This window comes from Penaeus chinensis, chromosome 11 (genome assembly GCF_019202785.1).
Source record: "Penaeus chinensis breed Huanghai No. 1 chromosome 11, ASM1920278v2, whole genome shotgun sequence".
Lineage (NCBI taxonomy): Eukaryota > Metazoa > Arthropoda > Malacostraca > Decapoda > Penaeidae > Penaeus > Penaeus chinensis.
This window is the reverse complement of record NC_061829.1, coordinates 35,135,917-35,158,416: the sequence shown is the minus strand read 5'-3', so window position 1 is coordinate 35,158,416 and position 22,500 is coordinate 35,135,917. Positions and strand designations below refer to the sequence as shown.

Sequence of the window (22,500 nt, the reverse complement as noted above, 5' to 3'; positions counted from 1 at the left end):
CCTCAATGTCTTGCCACAGGCATGCACAGACTGAACATTATCATCCAACAAGTCACCAAATTCTTGAACCTTGGTCTTGGTCCAGTTGACCTAAAGTCCCTACGACTTTGCATTCTCACGCAGCGCCTCGAGAGCTATTTCTAGGACCTCCAATGTCTGCTAGAATCACTGCATCATTGGCAGAGTCAAGGTCTGTGACCTTGAAATTACCAATTGATGCCCCACAGGAACTACGGTCTACAGGCAACAGGAGTTGTGAAGACGGGGATCTACCTTATACAGCCCAGCGCTGAACACTATAGGTTCCAACAAAATACGACCATCTTCTGCCCTCACCGAGCCCAGTTGAAATATAGACTTCGACCCGAGATCCCTTAGGGCTCAGAAAGCAGGTTGAAGGTCAAAATCACCTTACAACTCTTCCACTATGCCCTTAACATACCTTTCTTGGTCCATTCTCAACGAGGCCTAAGCAGAGAGAGACAACTCCATGTGCAAGACATAGTTCCCATCCAGTCTAGCAGCGCGACTCACCTCTATAGTGTTCAGCGTCTCCCAGACAACACGCCTCATTCGTCGAGGTCGGACCCCAAGGCACTACTCAGCAGCTGACGGCTTCCCTCTAAAAGGTATCCCACAGTTCGTCAGGATCTTGTAGAGTGCCAAGCACTTCAAACTGCCACTGCATACTCCTGAGCCACCTCCTCACTCTTGAGCCTCTCAAGATGAAACACCTGCTGGTGAGATCTCGGGATGCGTCTAGATCTGAGGTGGACCCTTAGTGTTGCAACAAGTCTGTGGTCGGTAGCAAAGAACTCCTAAAAACTCTACAATTCTGAAGGATCCTCTAGCGAGTATCCACAAAAATTTGGTTGATCTCTTTAGCTACAATGCCAGTATTGGAATACCAAGTCCAGCGGTGTAAATCTCATCTCTGGTACCACAAACCTGCAATCCTCAGCCTCCTAGATCTTGCGAAGTCTAAGAGGTATGAGCTATTGATGTTCCTAGTACCAGAGCCATAGGGACCGATGCATAGCTCATATCCTTCACTGTCAGTGCCAGTGACTGCATTGAAGTCCCCCAAAACCATGAGGGTGTCCCCCTGGGGACACTGATCCACTACAGAGTCAAATTTGGTGTAGAACATCACTTTCTCTTCGAGCCCACTTTCCTCAGTAGGAGCATAAACTGCCACTAGAGATATGAAGAGTGTGCTTTATTCTCACAAACATAATGCGCTCGTCAGCACGGGGAACCTTCTTGACTGAGGAACCGAAGCGGCCAAAGACAGCCACCGCGACTCTCCTAAGGCGCGCACCATTGCTACAGCCAGACCAGTAGTAGGTATAAACTCCACTATTGGTCTCACCACTACTAGGCCGTCGCACCTCAGAGAGAGCAGCGATGGGAATCCTCAGCCTCCCCAGCTCCCCCGACAGCATGCTCGCTGCAGATTGACCCTATTTGTGGGCCTTCGGCCGGGCGACGCCTCGGCACAACCAGGCAAGCCTCCCAAGGAGGAAGAGTGGGGGCCGGGGGGGCCATCCCCCCCCCACGTAGCCTCAGGGTGCATGACGGGTGTAGGGCTCTGCATGGCTTTGCCCTACATCCGTCATGCCAGGCTCGACATCCCTATTGAATACAAATACAAATGCTAAATGTTCATCACTGTCAGTCACTGCAGTGTTCTGATATAATATACTGTAGTATCTAACCGTATAAAAAAGAGCAGAAACTTCCATTATTTTTTTTCTATCTTCAATTTGTACTTTAGGAATCTGTTAATTCCTCATTCTATCCTCAGTTACCCTTAATCTATCGTATAATCTGCACTAAAACACGAATCAATCTGAAAATACTCCCAAAGCTTCTCAGTTGCCATACTTTCACACACAAATCTGATCTTTATCAACCTACTTCTGCCTAAAATCTTCTCTGCCTTAAACTCCCACAAGCTTTTCCATAAACCACCTTTCCACTTTCCTAAATATCCACTCACCAGGTCAACAAAAGCCATTAATTCAATCCACCACGAACCTTTCGATAAACCTGCTAAAAATGGGTAAAACGAGAAACAAACGAATTAACAAATACACACGGATGGCTGCGCAATGTATTTCATGTCCATTACATCTGTTTGTGTGGTACATAAGAAATAACAGTATGTGCCAACAGATGACTCTAGTGAAGTAGTTCCGTCAATCAGCGAGCACCATACACAATTCTTTGGTTCCAGCCAGTCAGTAACGTGTAGACAAAACTCGATGTAACAGCGCGTTTTTGAATTATGGTTGCCGCTAAAGCACCATGTAGACATACGTAGAAAATTCATTATCACATTAAGAACCAGTACAAACACTGTCATACTCGAACTGAGTTAAGAACATGGTTACCGTCAACCATAAAATCAGTTCGCACACATTTTATATTTATTTACTTATTTCTCTTCAGTCAAACAAGAAAAGAACCAAAAATGTTCATATTAATCGCGATTTATCGACAGACAAAGGAAACTCGTTCTTGCCTCATGCAGTTTGATGTTTATCCTTTGCTACAGTATTGGCAGACACAGAATCTGCTATACTCGTTTAACGTTTTTATTACCAGTTCATGTATCACTAAGTTTGTTTTTCTTTAGAATTTGTAATGGTCACGTACAAAAGAAGAACGATTTAAAATTTCATTAATCTATCGATTTCATATGCTCTTTATACTCCTATAGGCCGAAGTCGACCTACGATAATTATTATGTGAAATATGCAGTTCTACGCCATGGCCTTGTTGTGATGTGCTTGCCATCATTGCAATCACAACAGTTATTAAAGAAAACCCAAAATATTGCTTAAATATTGATTTTTGAGACAAGATAACACGTGATGACATCTTCCTTGAATTATCAGTGGACTTATCATGCTCCGAACACTGGACATTTTACCATGGTAACTCCAGTGGTAAGTTGTTAGTGAATACCACCGCTTTCCGTTAACGATCGTAACTGTAGATACCAACGATTTTATCACTGTAGGTCTGTGATATCCATTTGACAGTGGAATCCGTCCGAGATATGACCTCACTTCGGGAACAACAGAAAACGCTCCGGAGGGAGTAAGTCGATGCCAAACAGATATAGTCCCACGCCCTAAGCAAGCCAGAGGAGAAGCGACCTAACATGATCCGAAGGAGTCAGTCCGACTCCGTCCCTGGACCCGCGAACACCTTCTCCCTTTAGCCCGTAGGAACTGACGTCGCCTCCGCCACGACTCTATCAACAAGATCTTCATAACTACTACTTGTTTATTTATTGTATTTACACATAGATGGCTCTGCAAGTACTTAGTCACCAAGGAGTCAGTAATAGGACTATAACTATCTCATCTGTTTACCCTTTTCCTCGACTTTTGGAAAGGGTCTTTAGCATTATTTAATTGTTTTAAATGTTATCGAGATTGTAATAACAATTTAATAATCATAACATCAATAATAATAAAAACAGTATCGATGTTAACTGTATTAAAATAAAAAACGCATTTTTTCCGCCAATTCAAGGAATGGAGAAATCAGGATCGGGGACTACTGATAGACTCCTTGCCGGCTGAGCACATGTGGAGCCATCTGTATGAAACAAAATTCACAAAAAAAAAAAAAAAAAAAACTACAGGAGACAGAACATAAATCCGTGGCGGTTGGGTTAACTCGAAGACTGTCAAATTAACACCAGTAAATTCTGCATCCAGTTATCCACAGACCAACAATCTTACTCTTTGGGATCTCCACGAACCTAGTTGCTCATATTGAAAAAAAAAAAGATTTTGTTCTTTCTATGATTCAGACAATCCAGTGTTTTTTTTTTTTTTTTCAAATGAATTTCTAACATATAAAATACCTGTATAGTAATTATGTCAAGTCTTTATGTTTACACAGTTTTATTAAAGCACAAGCGTTTATAGATGTGGTTCAGGTCAAGGCGGCGGAGTCAGCATACATGTACGAGATCTACTTAAATCTAATATAACCTTCCCATACAGTTGTAAATAATACAGCTGAAATTGATGCAGCTGTAAAGGACATCTGGGTAACTGTGCAAAGTAGTATGCATCGTTCCTTCACCACTGGCGGTAAGTATAGACATTCACATTCCACGGCATAATAATTTGACTGTCAGCGAAAAGAAAACACCTTATGTGGTTTACCTGACGATTTGGATGAAGTTATATATGTATATATATATATATATATACATATATATATATATATATATATATGAAATTATATATGTCTATATATGTATATGTGTATACGTGTATATCATATATACATGTGTACGTACATACTTTGGTAATATATACCAAAGACGTTTTGTAAGATATGTGTCGTATTCTAAGTCAATTCTACTTGTAGCGAATAAGGATATAAACATTGCTAGACCTTATAATTTCAACTATTTGCACTTTTTTCACCTACCGGGCAACCCAATTTCTGTATCCTACAACACATTCACTCATATCAGAAGATAAATTCTGATAACATCCCCACATCCGCTTTAATCTGCTTGGAAGCTTGGGTTGGTCTCCCCCGCCGGCGAAGCCTCCCCGTCGCCGCTCCCTCGGTCCTTCCGTTCGTCCAAGTTGGGAGTCATTTCTTCGGTGAGTTTGCTGTTGCCCGAGGACGAGCCGTCGGGGTTCGCGATGCACACCTGGTTGTCGCTCACGTGCAACACGACGCTGGTTTCGTCCGTGCGGGAGATTTTCCTCACTGCCTGGGACACGGTGGACACAGTGCCCGCCCACGACTGTCTCACGATCTCGCGCTTCTTCCGGCTCCTCATGAAGATCACGAACACGATGAAGCCTTGCAGGGAGTTGATGAAGTCTGTCGGGATCCTGCGCCAGGAGAGAGAGAAGGTGCGGAGGAGCGCGTGATTTACAAAGGTAAATAGCCCCGGATTTTGACTGAATCTGAGTCACTGAAGAATTCACTATGCGGCCAAAATTATTTGTCATACGGAATGCATATACATAAATATACAGACGATCACAGATACTCCTCCCAGTCCACACGCGCGCGCGCACAGAATATAATATACATACATATATACTGTTTATATATGTATATATATATATATATATATATATATACAGTATATATTTAGTGTAGTGTAGATATTTGAGCGTGTGTATGTGTATAATATATATATATATATATATATATATATTTATATATGTATAAGTATGCACACACATATATATACACACACCCACACACCCACATGTGTGGGTGTGTACACATATACATAGATGTATATGTGTGGATATTGTATATATATTTACATATACACACACATGCACACACGTACGCATATACATACATATGTGTGTGTGTGTGTGTTTATGATGGTGTGTGACGCAGATTCTTTGGATTCATAACTAGTCGTTCATTGCCTGGAAGCGAAATGTTTACTTACCACATTTCCTGAGGATAAATTTTCCAGGAGAGAATTTCCGTGACCCAACAGAGCGCCATCAAACAGAAGAGGCTAAACCGCTGCCAGAAGCTGCCATAATATAACGGAATGTTAAACAAATTGTAGTTGTTTATTACCGCCATGCCTGTGCCAGAAAAACGTTACATTAACTTTTATTTCTGTTCATTATAAGAAATTTCAAAGGTTATTCGTCACTTGCTTGTTGGGAACACAAAGCTAAGGGAAAATTCTGTTTAAGATTTACTTTCAGTGTCATACGGGCTTAAAGAACGATAATCATAAGCTTTCAAAATCCCACAGGGACAAAAATAATTTATCACCTCGTAGGTGAGAGTAAATTTCGTGAATATACTGTGCAAACATAACATTCACTGTAATCATATCGGAAATAGATGACAACTCTATTGCAAGACTCACGCATCGAGGTGACTCCGGTTGAAGGCTGTGAGTGAACTGGTTTTCCGAGAACAGCAGTGGGTGAAGACGCCGCCGGCCTGGAACAGCATCGCGAGTGTGTGGCCGAGGAGAATCATGTTCAGGAGAAAAAGCAGACCGACCAGCCCGTAGAAGTAACTCAGAAGTTCATAATCGCCTGTCGTAAGTAATAAACGAATGAGTAAATCAACGTAGTCGTGTATGCACACACGTATGCAAATAGAACAACGAAGGGAAGAACAAGAAAACACACGGATATGCCAAAAGCCTTTTCACTTTATTCATTCTTCAGCGCATTCCCTGAAGAAGCAGTTCCACACATATACATATATAGATATATAATGTATGTATGTGTGTGTTTTATATATATATGTATATATATATATAGACAGACACAGATATATAAATGCACAGTTTGTTTTATATACATATATGGATAGATATAGATATGTATAAATACCACTGAACCAGCAAGACTCCAGGCCAAAGCCCGGCCGAAGGAGCGCGTCCGAAACCTTCTCGTCGGGCAGGAAATGCATCGCGATGGTCACCAGCGTCACGACCAGAGGGACGCCCCAAGCATACGCGCAGTACAGCTTGAACTTCTTGGCATCATTGGCTAAGATACCCCGCAGTGGCACCAGCTTCACGGTCGCCCTGTAATTGGGAACGGGAAGTATTTTTTTTTTTTTTTTTTTTTTTTTTTTATCGATGATCAAAAAATAACATGGCACTTAAACACCCATATTCGGTTATCCACATACACATACGCGCTTAGACACATGATACACACAGACACACACACATTTATATATATATATGTATATGTATGTATGTATATATGCATGTATGATATATAAATATATATATATATATACGTATATATACATACATACATACGTACATAAATATACATATCTATGTGTGTATGCATATGCAAGTTTTTATGTATGTATGTATTTATGCATGCGTGTATGTATGATATATATACACATTTATATATATATATATAAACATATAAATATATATCAATAAATAAACACACACATATACATTTCATACACACAATTATGAGTGTGTGTGTCTGAGTGTATTTTTTACTTACTTAATGACGCGCCATACATCAAAGCACATGACATTGAGCCAGAAGAACGTCGCAAGAAATGAATACTGTAGGAGAAAACCTGGGAAAAAATAATTATGAAAATGATAAAATCGGTTAAAACTATAAGGTGATAAAACAAGTAATAGTGACGATGACGATGATGATGTTGGTGACAACGATGATGGTGATGATTATGATCATAGTGACTGTAACAATCATTACGGTAATTCATGAAAATAATATAAATTAAAACTATAAGGTGATAAAAAGTAATGGTGGTGATGATGGTGATGGTAACAACGATGATGATAATGATTAAAATGTAAAAATAATGACGGGAATCGTATATTATCGAGATTACATAGATTATAAAACAGTCATTGTGACACTAATTGCCTAAATTTAGTAGCAGTTGCATCAGAAATAATAATCACAATATTCAAAAAAGAGGATAATGATCGTAGCTATGATGATTATGATTATGAATATCATTGCTAACGTATCATTATAATGATTAATACCATTACTATTACAAGAAAAACAATAATATGGACAAATGGATAAAAAGAAAAAAAGGAACACGTACGTTCCACGTATAGGGGTTCACATATAGGGATACATTAATACATATGTTGCCACACACACACACACACACACACACACACACACACACACACACACACACACACACACACACACACACACACACACACACACACACGCACAAACGTACACACACGCATACACAAACACACACATATCAATATAAATTTCCTTACCCTGTGCAAAGAGGCAATGTCATTTATAGCATTATACAAGAACATTTTTTGGGGGGTAATTTAAACAAGTATCAAGGAAAGATCTAGCAGGCAATGAAGGTGTTCCGCATTACACGAATTAACGTCGAGGCTACAATTTGTATATCTGATCAAGTGACAGACCAGCGTTTGTCCTGTTGCATAACACGGTTGATAAATGGATGCGTCAAGGAAAATTTGCCACGGATATGCTCGTGGTAAAAAGTGCATTAGAATCAGTAACACCAATTTGCCCTCTCTATCTTTCTCTCTCTCTCTCTCTTTCACTCCCGCAAACAGATACACACACAAACATCAACACACACATATATACATACAGACACGCATGTATTTGTGGGTATATGTATATATATATATACACACATACATATATATACACAAACATGTATACACACACACATATATAATATATATATATATATATATATATATATATTGATACCTAAAATTTAAAGTCATTTCTACAATCTACACTTCAATCATGCCATTCAAATGTCCCTGCGTACTAGTAATTGCGTATTCTGGTATCAAAAGCCATTTTCCTTTTTTATGAGACGAGGGTAAATTGCGTGTGTTAAAAAAGAAAAAAAGAAAAAAAATCCTGCCTTGAGATCATATGTTTACCCTTCAACAAATTCCTCTTTAGTGAAAACCATTAATGTCGCACACCATTAAAGACGCAGTGGGACTTGCTAATTTCTTTTGAGAACTGAGATCCTATGAAGAGGACAACGTCAGCGATCAGCAGCGACACCATGTGGCACAGGAGGCAGAGGCCTTGGATGTCGCGCAGCCGTTTGATGGCGAGGTGGCACACGATGGTCACCGACAGGAACACACACGACACCACCAACCCGGCCGCCTGCAGATGGTTCTTGACTATTATGGCCTTACTTAGAGGTTCCCGACATACGAAGGCGACGTCGGCTGACACTGGAGAGAGGAAGAGGGTTTGGGAGAGAGCCTTAGCAACATTACAAAAATGACAGTGCTTCAGAGCAAAGCTACATATAACAAGGGTCTTCATTAAATAATAAAAGAGGAAATGATGTGTGTCAGACAATGTTTTACTTACTTTCCACGAAGTATTCCAGACAATATCTGCCCGGCATGAATTCTTCGTTGTAGTACGGTTCATACAAAGTCCCACTCGGGAGCAGGTAGAACTCCTGTTTCGGTTTGGCGCGGGGGTTGAGGAGAACCAAAAATTCGCAAACAGGCATCTTCTCGATCACCAAAATATTCGCGGGTCTTGGGATTGGACTTCCATGGAGCGTACGGAATTCGGGAGAAAATCCGCCCACATCCCGTTTTATGCAGCTCTTCGATGCCAGCTCCACAACCTCTCCGTCGCCACAGCACTTCTGGACACACGTTTCCGTCGTGCAGATCTGAGAACCGGTGGTTTGTGTTACATGTCTGTAGAGCCAACGCTGATACTCACTGACCAAGGAGAAGTAAACGACAGCCATTGCCGACCAAAGCGCCTAAACACGATGGTTTTCCACCGTCCCTACAACATTAAACTCTACAGCATTATTCAACATGGCTACTCACGCTATAGAGGAATTCTTAACGATCTAGATAAAATTCTGGACGTTGTAATGAACTCTCCGGCATTTGCCAAGTTTATTTTAATTCTAAATGCAAGTGCCAACTGTATATATACCATACGGTAGTGTTCTTATGTAAAAAAAAAAAAAATCCTATGGGAAAGTATTATCTTTATCCTTATACCGTTATACTGTGTACACCAAAGCACCATGCCTGTGTGTGTGTCTAATAGAGAGAGGGAGAGAGAAACAGAGAGGGAGACTATTCTAGATTTATGTTGAACAGAACAATGCAACAAATGGACGTAGAAGCCACTGCGAGTCGGTGCCGGTCCCAAGCCCAAGAAATGCAGAGGGTTGTGACAGCAGGCAAGCGGCGTAAAACTAGCCAAATCAATGATGCACGACAACCACATACTGGATCGGTTGTGGCCCAGGATAAAAACGGCCGCCACTGTTTCTGTTGGCCAGCAGGGTAGCAGTGGAAAATATGGAACTGTTGGTCAATCAAGAAAGAACAGGAGAGGTGGAAACCATATTAGAAGAAAGAGAGAGATGAAGAAAAAAGTAGATGTGAAGATAGGTACACTGAATGTGAGAACAATGACGGACAAGAGCAGATTGTGGAAATGATAGAGAGGAGAAAACCGGATGTTTTGTGTTTACAGGAGGCAAAGTGGAAAGGGAGTAAGGCGAGGGATCTGGGTGCTGGTTACAATCTATACTACCATGGGGAGAATAGAGCGAGGAATGGTGTCAGTGTAGTGGTAAAAGAAATACACACAAATGGTGTGTTGGTGAGAAGGATAACAGACAGAATGATGGGTCTGAAGCTGGAGATAGATGGTGGTCTGTTAAATGTGGTGAGTGTCTATGTCCCACAGGTGGTAGGTGACAGAGAAGTGAAAGAGCTGTTGAATTGATTCCAAAGGAAGTAAACTCATAATTGGTGCAGATTTTAGTGGATAGGGTGGTGAGGGAAACAGTGGAGATGAGAGATTGATAGGACAGTATGGGTATGGCGCACGTAATGATGAATCACACAAGGTTACATACACAAGTGGAGGCAGGCGTATTCAGATTGATTACATCCTGTGCCGCAATGAAGGAAGACAGAGATTGCAAAGTCATTCAATGTGAAAGCGTGTCAAAAACAACACTATGTAGTCATTGGGAAAATGAAGCTGACGAGCTAAAGGCAGAACCTAGAATCAAGTGGTGAACACTGCGAGAAAAAGACTTTGGTGCAAAATGTAGACAAGAGGGAGACCAGAAGATAAACTGGGAGGAAGACAACACCTGTACTGCAGGAAACAGCAAAGGAATTGCTTGGTGTGACAACTGGGAAGAAGAAGGGGGAGATGGAAACGTGGTGGAACGAAGAAGTACAGGAAGCTTGTAGTGAGCGCGGGAACGAGCGCAGCGCCGTAACGCCAGTTAAGACACAGACCAACGATTTGCGTATGCAAAAGAGCCTGCACTGTCTTGGAAGTGGCGGGTATTGCCCGTATATATACCCCTCGTTCTGCCAAGACAAAGCACAACTTGTGTATGAAACTCTAATGAGGAAACACCTTTTCAAAATGCAGCAGCAATAAGTACGAAGTCTTGTGCCACAAGAGCTACCCTGGAGCCAGGGGCCTCTCGTCTCGCTAGACATTATTGCCTCTGACTTCTAAAGTAATTGAAATAAAGTAAAACCTGTAATTATAGATCCTTTATAGTGCTTTGCCAGCACCTTCAGTGCTCGTCTTTGAAGGTGACACGAGGCTACAGTAGGAGTAGTCAGTACCCCACCTCAGACCCGCAGCTCTCTTCTACACTAGGGTAGCCCTTGTGGCTTTGACCCCTGGGCAGGGAGGCCCAGTAGTCTGGGGCATCCTTTGGGTGCACTTTTCTTTTGTTCTGAATTCATTTCATCTTAATGTGACTTTCCTGAGCCTATCGGAGTTCCTCGTGACCTTCCGTATTCGATTGGGGGGTGGGCATTGAATTACCGTCCTTCGCCTAGGCAAGTTCGGCGGTAAGGAAGTGTTCTACACATAACCAGGCTTCCATTGGAGGGTAGAGACCGGAAAACTGCCTTACTCTCTTAGCTATTGCTGTTAGGTTGATACCAAAAGTTAAGAGTTTTTTCATCCCCTAAGGACTACGGATTTGAGACAAGGGGTCGGACCTGGTCTGATACCCAGAATGGATGCTACCCCGGCTACCCCTTCTCCTCCTCAAGGAGGAGAGGCGACTCATGACCAGAATGCAAGGTTCGCGAATGTAAAATGCGTGAATGAAAATCAATTGCTTTTGAACATGAACCCCTTTATCATCAAAAAGGTCCTTGATGGTCAAGTGGACCGCGATTTTGATTTTGTCAAAAAATTGTGAGATGTTAAAGTACAATATAACTCCCAGATTAAGTATTTACTTAAGCTGACGCAAATTCATAAAGTAACTATTCCTATTGGCCCAAAGACCTGTAAGGGAATAATCTTTCACAGGGAATTGATGACAATGGAAGAAAGTGAAATTCCCAAGAGCATTAAGGACCAAGACGTAGTGGACATTTATTGTATGACCAAGAAGGATGGGAATGTGCGAACGAAAACTGGACTGTGCTTTTTTACCTTTGCTTCGAATAAAATCCTAAAAAAGTCTGTCAATGTCGGATATGGACGTGTCCAAGTAAGACCTTATGTCCAAAAGCCAATGCATTATAATAGATGCCAAAAATTTGGACATTAAGATGTATTGATAAAGACTCAAATAAATTTGTTTGCCGTAAATGCTAAGAGGAAAGTGGAAAGTTTGACACACAACCCGATACTTCCTATGCTGCAGCAGTAACTAACATTACCCCTAGTGCAAGTAATGTCAGTCAACAGCTTGCAGCTAAAGATAAAGAAATTGCTGAATTGAAACAAACTGTTAAAGAATTAAATATTTAAGTTTATCAATTGACTAAATTGGTTGATCAAATTGCTGCATCAACCCAGCACAAACATCTTTAGGAGGCTGATACCGAATCATAGTCCTGATCGCACCTCCCCGTCCGGGCTACTCCTGTGACTGGAATCTGTCAGTCGTCTCCCTTGCCAGGAAGTGCAGTACATGGAGGCTTCTGTCTCCAAACCCTCCCGAGAGAGGTCCCCGGGAAGAAAATTAAAACTGGTAGACAAGGCCCTTCTAAACCCCATAAAACGTAATCTTCGCGTCGACCTTTATACAATGGAACTGTCGAAGTCTTAGATCTAAAGTAAATGACCTTAAATTATTATGCTTCTGATATTATAGTTCTCCAAGAAACGCATTCAACACAGCTCGTCTCTGACGAGGTCGTTTCGCTGAGGAACTACCATTTATGTCGGAAGGATCGTGAGGGTAGGGGTGGAGGCGGAGTCGCCATGTACATCCACCAAAGCCTCCCTTTTACTGAAGTGACTATTGATTCTACTTTGGCACGTATCTGATTGTATGTTCAGTTTATTGTCCACCTGATAATGTGATAATCTATGATCAGCTCTTTGCTCTTCAGGATAGTCTGCAACAAATTAAAGTAATTTTAGGTGATTTTAAGGCTCATCATAGGTATGGGGTTCCCTGCGGATGGATGGTAGAGTTGAGCAAGTAATTAAGTTGATTAATGAGTGTGATTTAGTCTTGAACGATGGTAGTCCGACGCGGGTGGACGATAATACCGGTAATTTGAGCTTTATTGACTGGTCTCTTCATTAATAGCAGCCAAGTGCCTGTGACACGCCATTGACGACTCGTTGGGAAGCGATCATCTTCCTATTTTGATTGAATATTCATGCAACACAGTGAGAACGCCTTCAGCACCTAAATTTAATGTAAAAAAAGCAGACTGGGTCGCCTTCAAAAGGAGCATCAAACTCGAACTTGCTGGAGAAACCATTGACGATAAAGTAAACAATATTCAGAATTCGATTTTAGATGCAGCATTGCTATCCATTCATTCATTCATTATCCAAACATCTTTCAAAATTAAAAACATCATTCACGAGGGTAATAATTTAGATTCACCTAGAGACATTGCTAATGCACTCGCCAGGCAGTTCTCTCATACAAGCAGCTCAGCAAACTACCATCCCGCATTCCTGACCATCAAGGAAGCGGCTGAGCTGCAACCTATTCACTTTGCCACAGGAAATGACTTTGATTACAATAAAGATCTAACAATGGATGAGCTTGTCCGAGCCATAGCAGCCTGTAGAGGAACATCCCCAGGCCCTGATGAGATTCGATATGAGATGATAAACCATCTTAATCATGACATGATTAAGTTGCTAGAAGTGTACAATGAAATTTGGGGCTTTTCCAAACTTATGGTACTTCGCCCACATCATTCCCATATTAAAAGGAGGGGGTAATCCCAGATCTGCCATCTCCTACCGCCCAATTGCGTTGACAAGTTGCTTATGCAAGGTTAGTAGGTTATTGCATTGTTTAAATTCCAGTAATTTGCTAGTTGACGAGCAGTGTGGCTTCCGAAAGGTACGCCGAACTCTCGATCAATTAGTAAAGCTGGGCAGTCATATTCAAGAGGCAAACGCCAAAAAAGGATTATTTGATTTCTGTATTTTTAAATATAGAAAAAGCCTACGATATGATATGGCGATATGGCCTACTCAGAAAACTTTTTGCTTTTGAATTACGTGGAAATTTCATATCTGACAGAACTTTTGCTGTCGAATTGTTTTCTGACAATGTCACTTTTTCGGACATTTTTGTCCAGGCAAACGGGGTCCCACAAGGAAGCGTCTTGTCACCAACATTATTTTTGTGCATGATCAATGACATATTACCAGCTCCTCCTTGGAATCTTAAATACTCACTGCACGCTGATGATTGTGCATTATGGCATTCCTGCAATAATGCAGAACTCTCAGCAAATCGCATCCAACTGGATATGATTCATAACTGGGGGGTTTTAAGTTTTCCACTAGAAAGAGTATTAGGCTCATTTTTTCACATAGGAGGAGGCCGAACATCAGGCTAACTCTAGACAACCACCCAGTACCTATTCAAAATTCTGCTAGATTTCTTGGTCAGCTCTTTGATAGGAGACTCAATTGGAAAGACCACATTGGTCAGTTAAAGAATAAATGTCAAACAGCACTAAATTTATTAATGTGCATTTCTGGTAATAAATGGGGAGCTGATAGACAGTCTTTGCTAATGATATATAAAGCCCTGATTAGGTCTAAAGTAGATTATGGGTCAATCGTGTATGGTTTGACATCGAAAACAAGTTTGAAAGGTTTGGATGCTGTGCAGAATGGTTGTTTGTGTGTGTGTGTTGGAGCCCTAAAATGTACTCGGATCGAGCGTCTTGAGGTGGAGTCAGGAGTACCTCCCCTCCGACTCAGGAGCGGCTAGTTAGCACTGACCTATGCCGCAAAGGTGGCTCGAGACCCGAGCCACCCTGATGGCAATGGAGGCACTAGTCCCTTTGCCACGCGACTCCACGACCTCGTCGAGAAAGTCGGTATAGATCTCTCTACCATCGATACCCTGGTTCAGTCAAACATAGTGCCATGGGAAACCCCCAATTTTATATCATGGAAGTGTGGCTTCCATCAGCTAAGGCCATGGCGCCGGAGGTGGAGGTACGCCAGAGGTTCTGAGAGATCCTTATTAAACATCTCAATTTTTTCCATATATATACACCGATGGCTCTAAGACAGATGACTGTGTGGGTGCGGGTGTATGGTCGACCTAATGTGAACTAAAGTTTAGACTGCCGAATCATACATCGATTTTTCTTGCTGAACTTTTTGCCATTGACAAAGCTATTGATTTTGCACTATCGACGACCCACGATAGAATAGTTATTTTTTCAGATTCACTAAGTTGACCTAAATCTATTAAATTCTTAGAAACCACTAAAAATGAACTGCTGGGTAATATCATTCGTAAGATACATGGTGCCAACAAATCAATCAAGCTTATATGGGTACCAGGCCACTCTGGTATCCATGGCAATGAACAGGCTGACAAATTAGCCGGGTCAACTGGCGATCTGGACATTAACATAGTTCGTACAAATCTCAGGTGTTTTGTGTCTCTTATACAAGCAAAAATACATCTGTGGCAAAGTGAGTGGACCAACCTACAAATAAACAATAAAATAAAGTCAAGAATTAAACCGTGGGACACAGCCCACAGGAAGGAAAGGAGGGAAGAGGTGGTGTTGGCCTGCCTTAGGGTCAACGCCTTAAGATTTACCCACCTCACTCCCTACGTTGAAAAGAATTACCCTCCACGATGCCAGGTCTGCAACACCACCATCACAATAAATCACATTCTCACAATAAGCCAAAATACAATAACCAAAGAGAAAAGCTAATAAACTATTTCTGATTAAAAAATAAAGATTTAACAACATCAAATCTTCTATTAAACGATGAAAAAAGTAAAGTAAACACTTATAAGGGAGACAAAACTTTATGACCTTATATAGATTGATAGAATAAATAGGATTCATTGGCTTAATAACCTTGGCCACATCCCGCTGGTTGATAGCCAATAAATCCAACAAAGAAAGAAAAGAATGAATGACAAAGCAGAGAGAGAGAGAGAACGAACACGGCTACTTCAACGGTTTACCAGTTCTGTCCTATCCAGCGATAATTATTATAAGCATATGGGCAAATATCCGAGATGTATATTTTTATTTCTAATTTGAGATTAAGAGTTTTGCTTTTGGAAATACACCGTGTACCTTATCTTTATTCTTTTGCTAGTTAAGTCGTCATAATTAAGGTAATTAGCAATAACGAATAAAGATAACAACTTTAAAGATTATGGAGGTGAAAAATAACCAAAACTAAAATACGTAAATTATAAAAAACCTTCCCAGATCATAAGATGAATATCTTGCTACAAAGAACTTTTGCCACGCCTACCACGCTCCTTTACTTTGCTATACGACAAGCTACTACGTAAGAGAAAGAAGCATTTAAAGAGTGACACAAGAAAAAAAAATCTGAGGAGCAAGTTTTTATTGTACAAGGAAGCACACAACAAGGCAAAGGTTGCAGTAACGAAAGCAAAGAAAGAAGCAAGTGAGATATATGAGAAACTGGATGCAAAAGAGGGGGACAACATGTAGTACAGAGGGATAGAGCAGCAAAGACTGTAAAGCAAATCAGGTTGATAAAGGACACTGAGGATAAAGTGTTGACCACCAAGGTGTTGCAGAGATGGAAAGACTGCTTCGAAGGACTAATGCATGTTGAAAACCCCAAGGAAATGAAAGAGGAAAATAGCAGAAGTAATGGTTGCAAGGACTAAGACAGGATGAGGTAGAGAAGGCACTGAGGATGAAGAGGGACAAAGCTTTAGGACTAGACAACGTTCCTATAGAAGCATGGATTACACCAGGGGTCAGCCCTGAGCCCGTTTTCATTTGTTGTTATCGTGGATAAGTTAACTGATGGGCTTAGGCAAGGAGCAATGTGGTCTATGATGTTTGTAGACACTGGGTTGTGTAGTGAAAATAGAAAAGTAGAAGGTCTGGAAAGGTGGAGATATGCATTGGAGAGGCGTGGCATGAAAGTCAGAAAAAGGAAGACAGAGTATCTGTGTAAATGAGAAGTAAGGAGATGGCAGAGTTAAGATGCAAGGTAAAGATATCAAGAAAGTGAATGAATTTAAATATTTGGGTTCAACAGAAGACTGTGAAGGGTCTAGCAATGCTGAAGTTGAAAGGAGAGTGCAGGCAGGGTGGAATGGGTGGAGAAAAGTGACGGGAGTTTTGTGCGACATGCCGTTAAGAGTAAAGGAGTAAATCTATAGGACGTGTGTAAGACTAGCAATGTTGTATGGCATGGAGACAGTACCACTAACAAAGTTACAAGAAGCAAAGATGAATGTTGAGGAAACCAGAATAAGGAATGAGACAGTGAAGGACATGTTATCTGCAAGAAAGCTTGGGGAGAGGCTAAGTGAGACTGAGATGGTTTGGGCACGTGAAGAGAAGGGAAGAGAACTACGCTGCAGATGGCACCACCAGGGAAGAGACGTAAAGGCAGACCGAAGAGGCGTTTTATGGACAACATCAGAGAAGATATGATGCAAATAAGTGCTGCGGAGGAAGACACACAAGATAGAGATGGAGAAAGTTGATACAGGGATAAGCCGAAAGACAAAGAAGAAATTGTAAGTAAAACAATGAAGGGAAAAGGTTGGAAACACGGTAATGCTGAAGGATTTTTCGTTTTACTTCCTCAGGGAAAAATGCAATAGCAGATATACTTACATGTGTTAAGGAAAATAAACAGGTAAAGTTAGGAAATATGTGTTGGTGAATGTGATAGTCGGGCCAAATGTCGATCATATTACTTTTATATCAAGTACTTCAGTGACTCCTACTTTGCGAATTATCATTTTGCGATACAAACTGTTGACCATATCTTTACAAAGTAGATCCATCCACGTATGGTTATCTACCTATTTATACATGTACATTTTGTATTTGTGATATTAGCTCATCGGATAGCTTTAGTTTTACTTAGATCTAATACATCTCTGTAGTATCGGTTAATCCTTATCACCATAAAGCAGTTGGTAAATCGGTAGAACATACAAATACACACAGCTCTTGTCTCTTGTAACCAAATTAACAAAACAAACAAGATGCTAGATCGCCCATTACAATGTGCAAAACTACTTCTAAGGGCTGATAATTTTTTTACCATTAAAGACCAAGTTGAAGGGGTGTTGGAAAACACTTTGGAGTGGCTGTATCATTTTACCCTCCCTGGACAGTAACTATCCGACACGTCTTGAAATTTCATGTACAAATAGATAGGTCTTTGCCTTTCTGTGTGAATAAGAGTTGCTGGTTGTATGTTTACGTGAATGTATGTATGTGTGTTGTGTGTGTGTGTGTGTGTGTGTGTGTGTGTGTGTGTGTGTGTGTGTGTGTGTGTGTGTGTGTGTGTGTGTGTGTGTGTTCACTTCTGTGCTCGCAATGCACACTTTATAATTACACAGCCTCCAGAAAAAAAATGGAGAAAGGGGAAAATATGCAGCAAACCCCAACGGCTCACCTTCTCGACATTAGGGTGGCAAGTCCGAGCCGCGTAGCCGCCGTCCGCAGTCGGCCCCACGCAGTAGTCAGAGCTGCTTTTGAAGACCATGACCTCCAACCATCTCAGGTAAATCTTTCCCTCCTCTTCATCTAGCGTATTATCCCGTCCATCCAGAAGAAGGTGGTTAACGTAGTATCCGCTGGAACATTTTAACGGCTCGAGAGACCACGAGACGTTGCTTGTAATTTGAGACAGATTTGCGGAGATTGGCGGTGAGAAAGTGGCTTTGTTGGCACCAGGCACGCAACCATTGTCAGTGAGAATTTTGCTTTCCTCACAGCACAGTCTTCCTTTTAGAACTAAACCTTCTTCTTGCAATTGCGTAGAACACTGTAGTATGCCTAGACCTACCCACATTGCAAGGAACGCTGGCCGCCAATGCATCTTGAAGACAGCGTAGTATAATACAAGCTTCAGAGTAGAAAGACTGGCGATTTCATACACTCTGTAAAAAGATGGCCGGAGATAATTAGGAAATTATATGCATGGAGGACGTGACTGGGGATCTCTCTCCCTCTTTCTGTCCATCTATTTACCTATATCACTCTAACACACACGCACACACATCCACACACATATATATGTATATATATACATATATAAATATATACACATGTGTATATATACACAAATCTATATACATATATTTGAGTGTGTATAGACATATAAATAGGTACATAAAAAAATATATATATATCTGTGTGTGGGATAGATAAATGGAGAGAATGATATAAATAGGTAATAGAGAGGGAGGAAGGTTGAGTATTAAAACATAATTACCTAACTTTTCACAGGTTTAGCCATAAACACGGTCACTTCTCTCCTAATACTTGCTCGCAAACCCAGCCCGAGGTCACACACATCTAAAAAAGAAATCAAACGCACATTTTAGTTAAAATAAACAGTAAAATGTGTAGCCTACAGTACAGAGATGGAATGAAGCACAACTATCAACATTAAAGCGTGGCACTAAAATTCTTTCATAAAAAACAAAAATCTACTTTGTATGGATAGTTTTCATCTCATGCACATATACACACATAAACACAACACGCATGCCTTAGCAAATATATATATATATATATATATATATGAATGTGCTTTTTTTGGGGAAAATATTAATGATAAACACCATAAATGCCACCAATATATATTTTTTTTCGTCGTTTCTACCGCAGAAATAGCAAAAGCAACACAGGTAACCTTTTCTGGTATTAATGATACCAATATGGGTAAACTCAAATAAACAAACACTAACATATAAATTAACAAATACAAATAAAGGTCCTTAACCCAATACAATACAATACAAGTTTATTGTTTTTTTTTCACAGATGGCTCTACAAGTACTTAGTCACCAAGGAGTCAGTTATTACCTCTTATCTATCTCACCTGTTTTCCCTTTTTCTCGACTTCTGGAAATTGTCTTTTGCATTCTTTCATTGTTTTAAATGTTATCGAGATTTTAATATCAATTTAATAATCATAACATCAATGGCAATAATAACAGTATTGATGTCAACTATATCAAAAAGAAAAACACATTTTCCCGCCAATTCAAGGACAGGCGAAATCAGGATTGTTTTTTAGGGCTACTGATAGACTCCTTGCCGGCTGAGCACATGTGGAGCCATCTGCATGTAACAACATTCACAAAAAGATACATGGGGGCAGAATATAAATCCGGGGCGGTTGGGGGGAAGGGGGAGCTTAAAAAATCAAGAACCTCCTGAACTGGCTGCATTATTTATCTTCTTATCGATTACGACTTAAATTGTAAAGGATATTTGTATCAATCACGCTCTACATACGAACAGTGTATATAACTTTTTCTTAGCCCACACACACGCTTTCACTAATTTAAAAATTGGCGACGAGAGAGGTTTGTCTTTCACAATTAAACTTGTACTGTTGGAAAATGGATAATGAACGAACAATCTGACAGGACATGATTTGATAATACAGTAACCCATCACTCCCATTTTCTACGAAGACAGACTTTGTGTATTTATTACCGTCACTTCCGCCGCCAAGGAATTGTCGTGCGAGACGTTGGTTTGACTTTGCCCTATGGGTATGTGTGTATGTTACTTATTTCTGGTCATATATATATGTATATATATGCATATATATATATATATATATATATATATATGTGTGTGTGTGTGTGTGTGTGTGTGTGTGTGTATGCACATATATATGTAATGTACAGTTGCAGAATTATATTTCAGTATACATGCTGGTCCCACTTTTGTACATCTGGCAACCACTTCAATGTAAACATAGTGTAAATAGTATTTTTATGAATGAGGCGAAAACCCAAGGTTGTTTGTAACAAAGAGCGGGATTGGTAAAACATAAATAGGCAATAAGTGTATTAATATATATTTTTAGAAACGAAATAAGCATTTGAGATTTCGTTTTTTTTCAAATAGTGGTTGCAAAACATGCAGTATTAATTATCGTTGGCTTTGTAAGGGAATGTTTTTCAAATGCGACTTTTTGGAATTGTTTATCGAAATAAAGGTAAGACGGCATTCCCCCTTTATTTGAATACAAGAATCATCATTGTTATTTGCCTATTTCTTGAATACAAAAAAACGCCTCATACTTAAAACATCTATGTATGGCAGCTAAATCAAATAGAAATCTGCAGATTTGCTGAAAAGTAAGCAAGTGCTTCTCGACGCTGCGCCATCTAGCAGTAGCTGCTCGAACATATGAAGTGAGCCTGAAATATAATTCCACAACTGTACACATATATGTAAATGTATAAACAATCATAATAACATCACTCCATTCGCAGATTTAGTCGTAAACGCGGAAATTAATATCACAGGAAGACAATTTTCTTAATCTCTCGAGAATCCAAATCCCGAGAATTTACTCTAACGTATATATATATATCTATATCTTTCTATCTATATATATATATAAATGTTATGTATATATACATGTGTACATATTGTTATATACATACACAGAGTATATATGTAAGTATATATACATACATACAGACATATGTATACATGTATATTTATAAATATATATATGATATACTTACATACATATAATATATATATATATATATATATATCGACATATATATATGTGTACGTACATACCTTCATATATATACATACTTATAAATACATAAATACATTCATATGTATATGTATATATATATAAATATATATATACATATACTTACGTTTATTTAATATATTATATATATACATATATATGTATATATATATATATATGTATATATATATACACATACACTAGGGCTAATCAATTGACGGTCTGAATCCGGGAAGTGAAAAATATGATTGAATGAGGAAAAGTTCAATCCTTGTTATGTTACAAAAGAGTGGCTTTTATTACTAAAGTAGCAATGCATTAAACAGTAAATATATGTATTTTTTCAATTTGAAAATTCTTCATTTCAATTGTTTTTGAGGGAAAAATGGAAAAATTCAATGGTTATATTTTAGCTACAAAATTGAATATTGTTTTATCCACTAGTTAGCTTTATATTTTGCATAAATAAGTCAAAGAGTGAATATGAAATGAATACAAATCATATGGGGACACTATGGAGTACTGAGATTGGGGGTTTTATATTTATGATTGCATGTAAAATATTTATCCGGACTTATGCATATATTGGAACTTGTCTAACTGGACCCTTTGCTCATAATAGTTGAGTAGTTCTGATCTATATCTACATATATATGCATATATACACATAATTATATATATCCATATATATATGAACATATACATTACATACACACCCACACACTGTGTGTGTGTGTGTGTGTGTGTGTGTGTGTGTGTGTGTGTGTGTGTGTGTGTGTGTGTGTGTGTGTGTAAAAAGGGAATCCACTTCTTAAAAAACAAGCAAATATTGTTAAATGATTGCAAATGACTATTAAAGGACTCAACCACCTTGCCCATATTATTAATTTTAAAACAGGATGGGTAG

The 22,500-nt window shown here is 39.6% G+C and overlaps 1 protein-coding gene across 5 annotated transcripts in view; it reads right to left on the bottom strand.

Moving 5' to 3' along the window:
- Positions 1 to 3,909: 3,909 nt before the first annotated feature.
- LOC125030723 (probable G-protein coupled receptor Mth-like 1) overlaps positions 3,910 to 22,500 on the bottom strand; it is a 22,542-nt gene continuing 3,951 nt past the window's right edge. The window contains exons 2-10 of one of the 5 annotated variants that reach the window (XR_007115433.1): positions 18,468 to 18,954; positions 8,919 to 9,234; positions 8,513 to 8,776; positions 7,026 to 7,104; positions 6,381 to 6,577; positions 5,903 to 6,077; positions 5,465 to 5,554; positions 4,465 to 4,883; positions 3,910 to 4,158 (exon numbers count right to left, since the gene is read on the bottom strand). Coding sequence is in view for 4 of the 5 variants with exons in the window: in XM_047620969.1 (XP_047476925.1) it covers positions 4,544 to 4,883; positions 5,465 to 5,554; positions 5,903 to 6,077; positions 6,381 to 6,577; positions 7,026 to 7,104; positions 8,513 to 8,776; positions 8,919 to 9,234; positions 18,468 to 18,893 (1,887 nt within the window). In the remaining variant the exon portion in view is untranslated. Of the gene's footprint in view, positions 4,884 to 5,464; positions 5,555 to 5,902; positions 6,078 to 6,380; positions 6,578 to 7,025; positions 7,105 to 8,512; positions 8,777 to 8,918; positions 9,235 to 18,467; positions 18,955 to 19,289; positions 19,373 to 22,500 lie in introns of all 5 variants that reach the window. The other 4 variants (XM_047620969.1, XM_047620970.1, XM_047620968.1 and 1 more) reach the window with 4 other exon arrangements.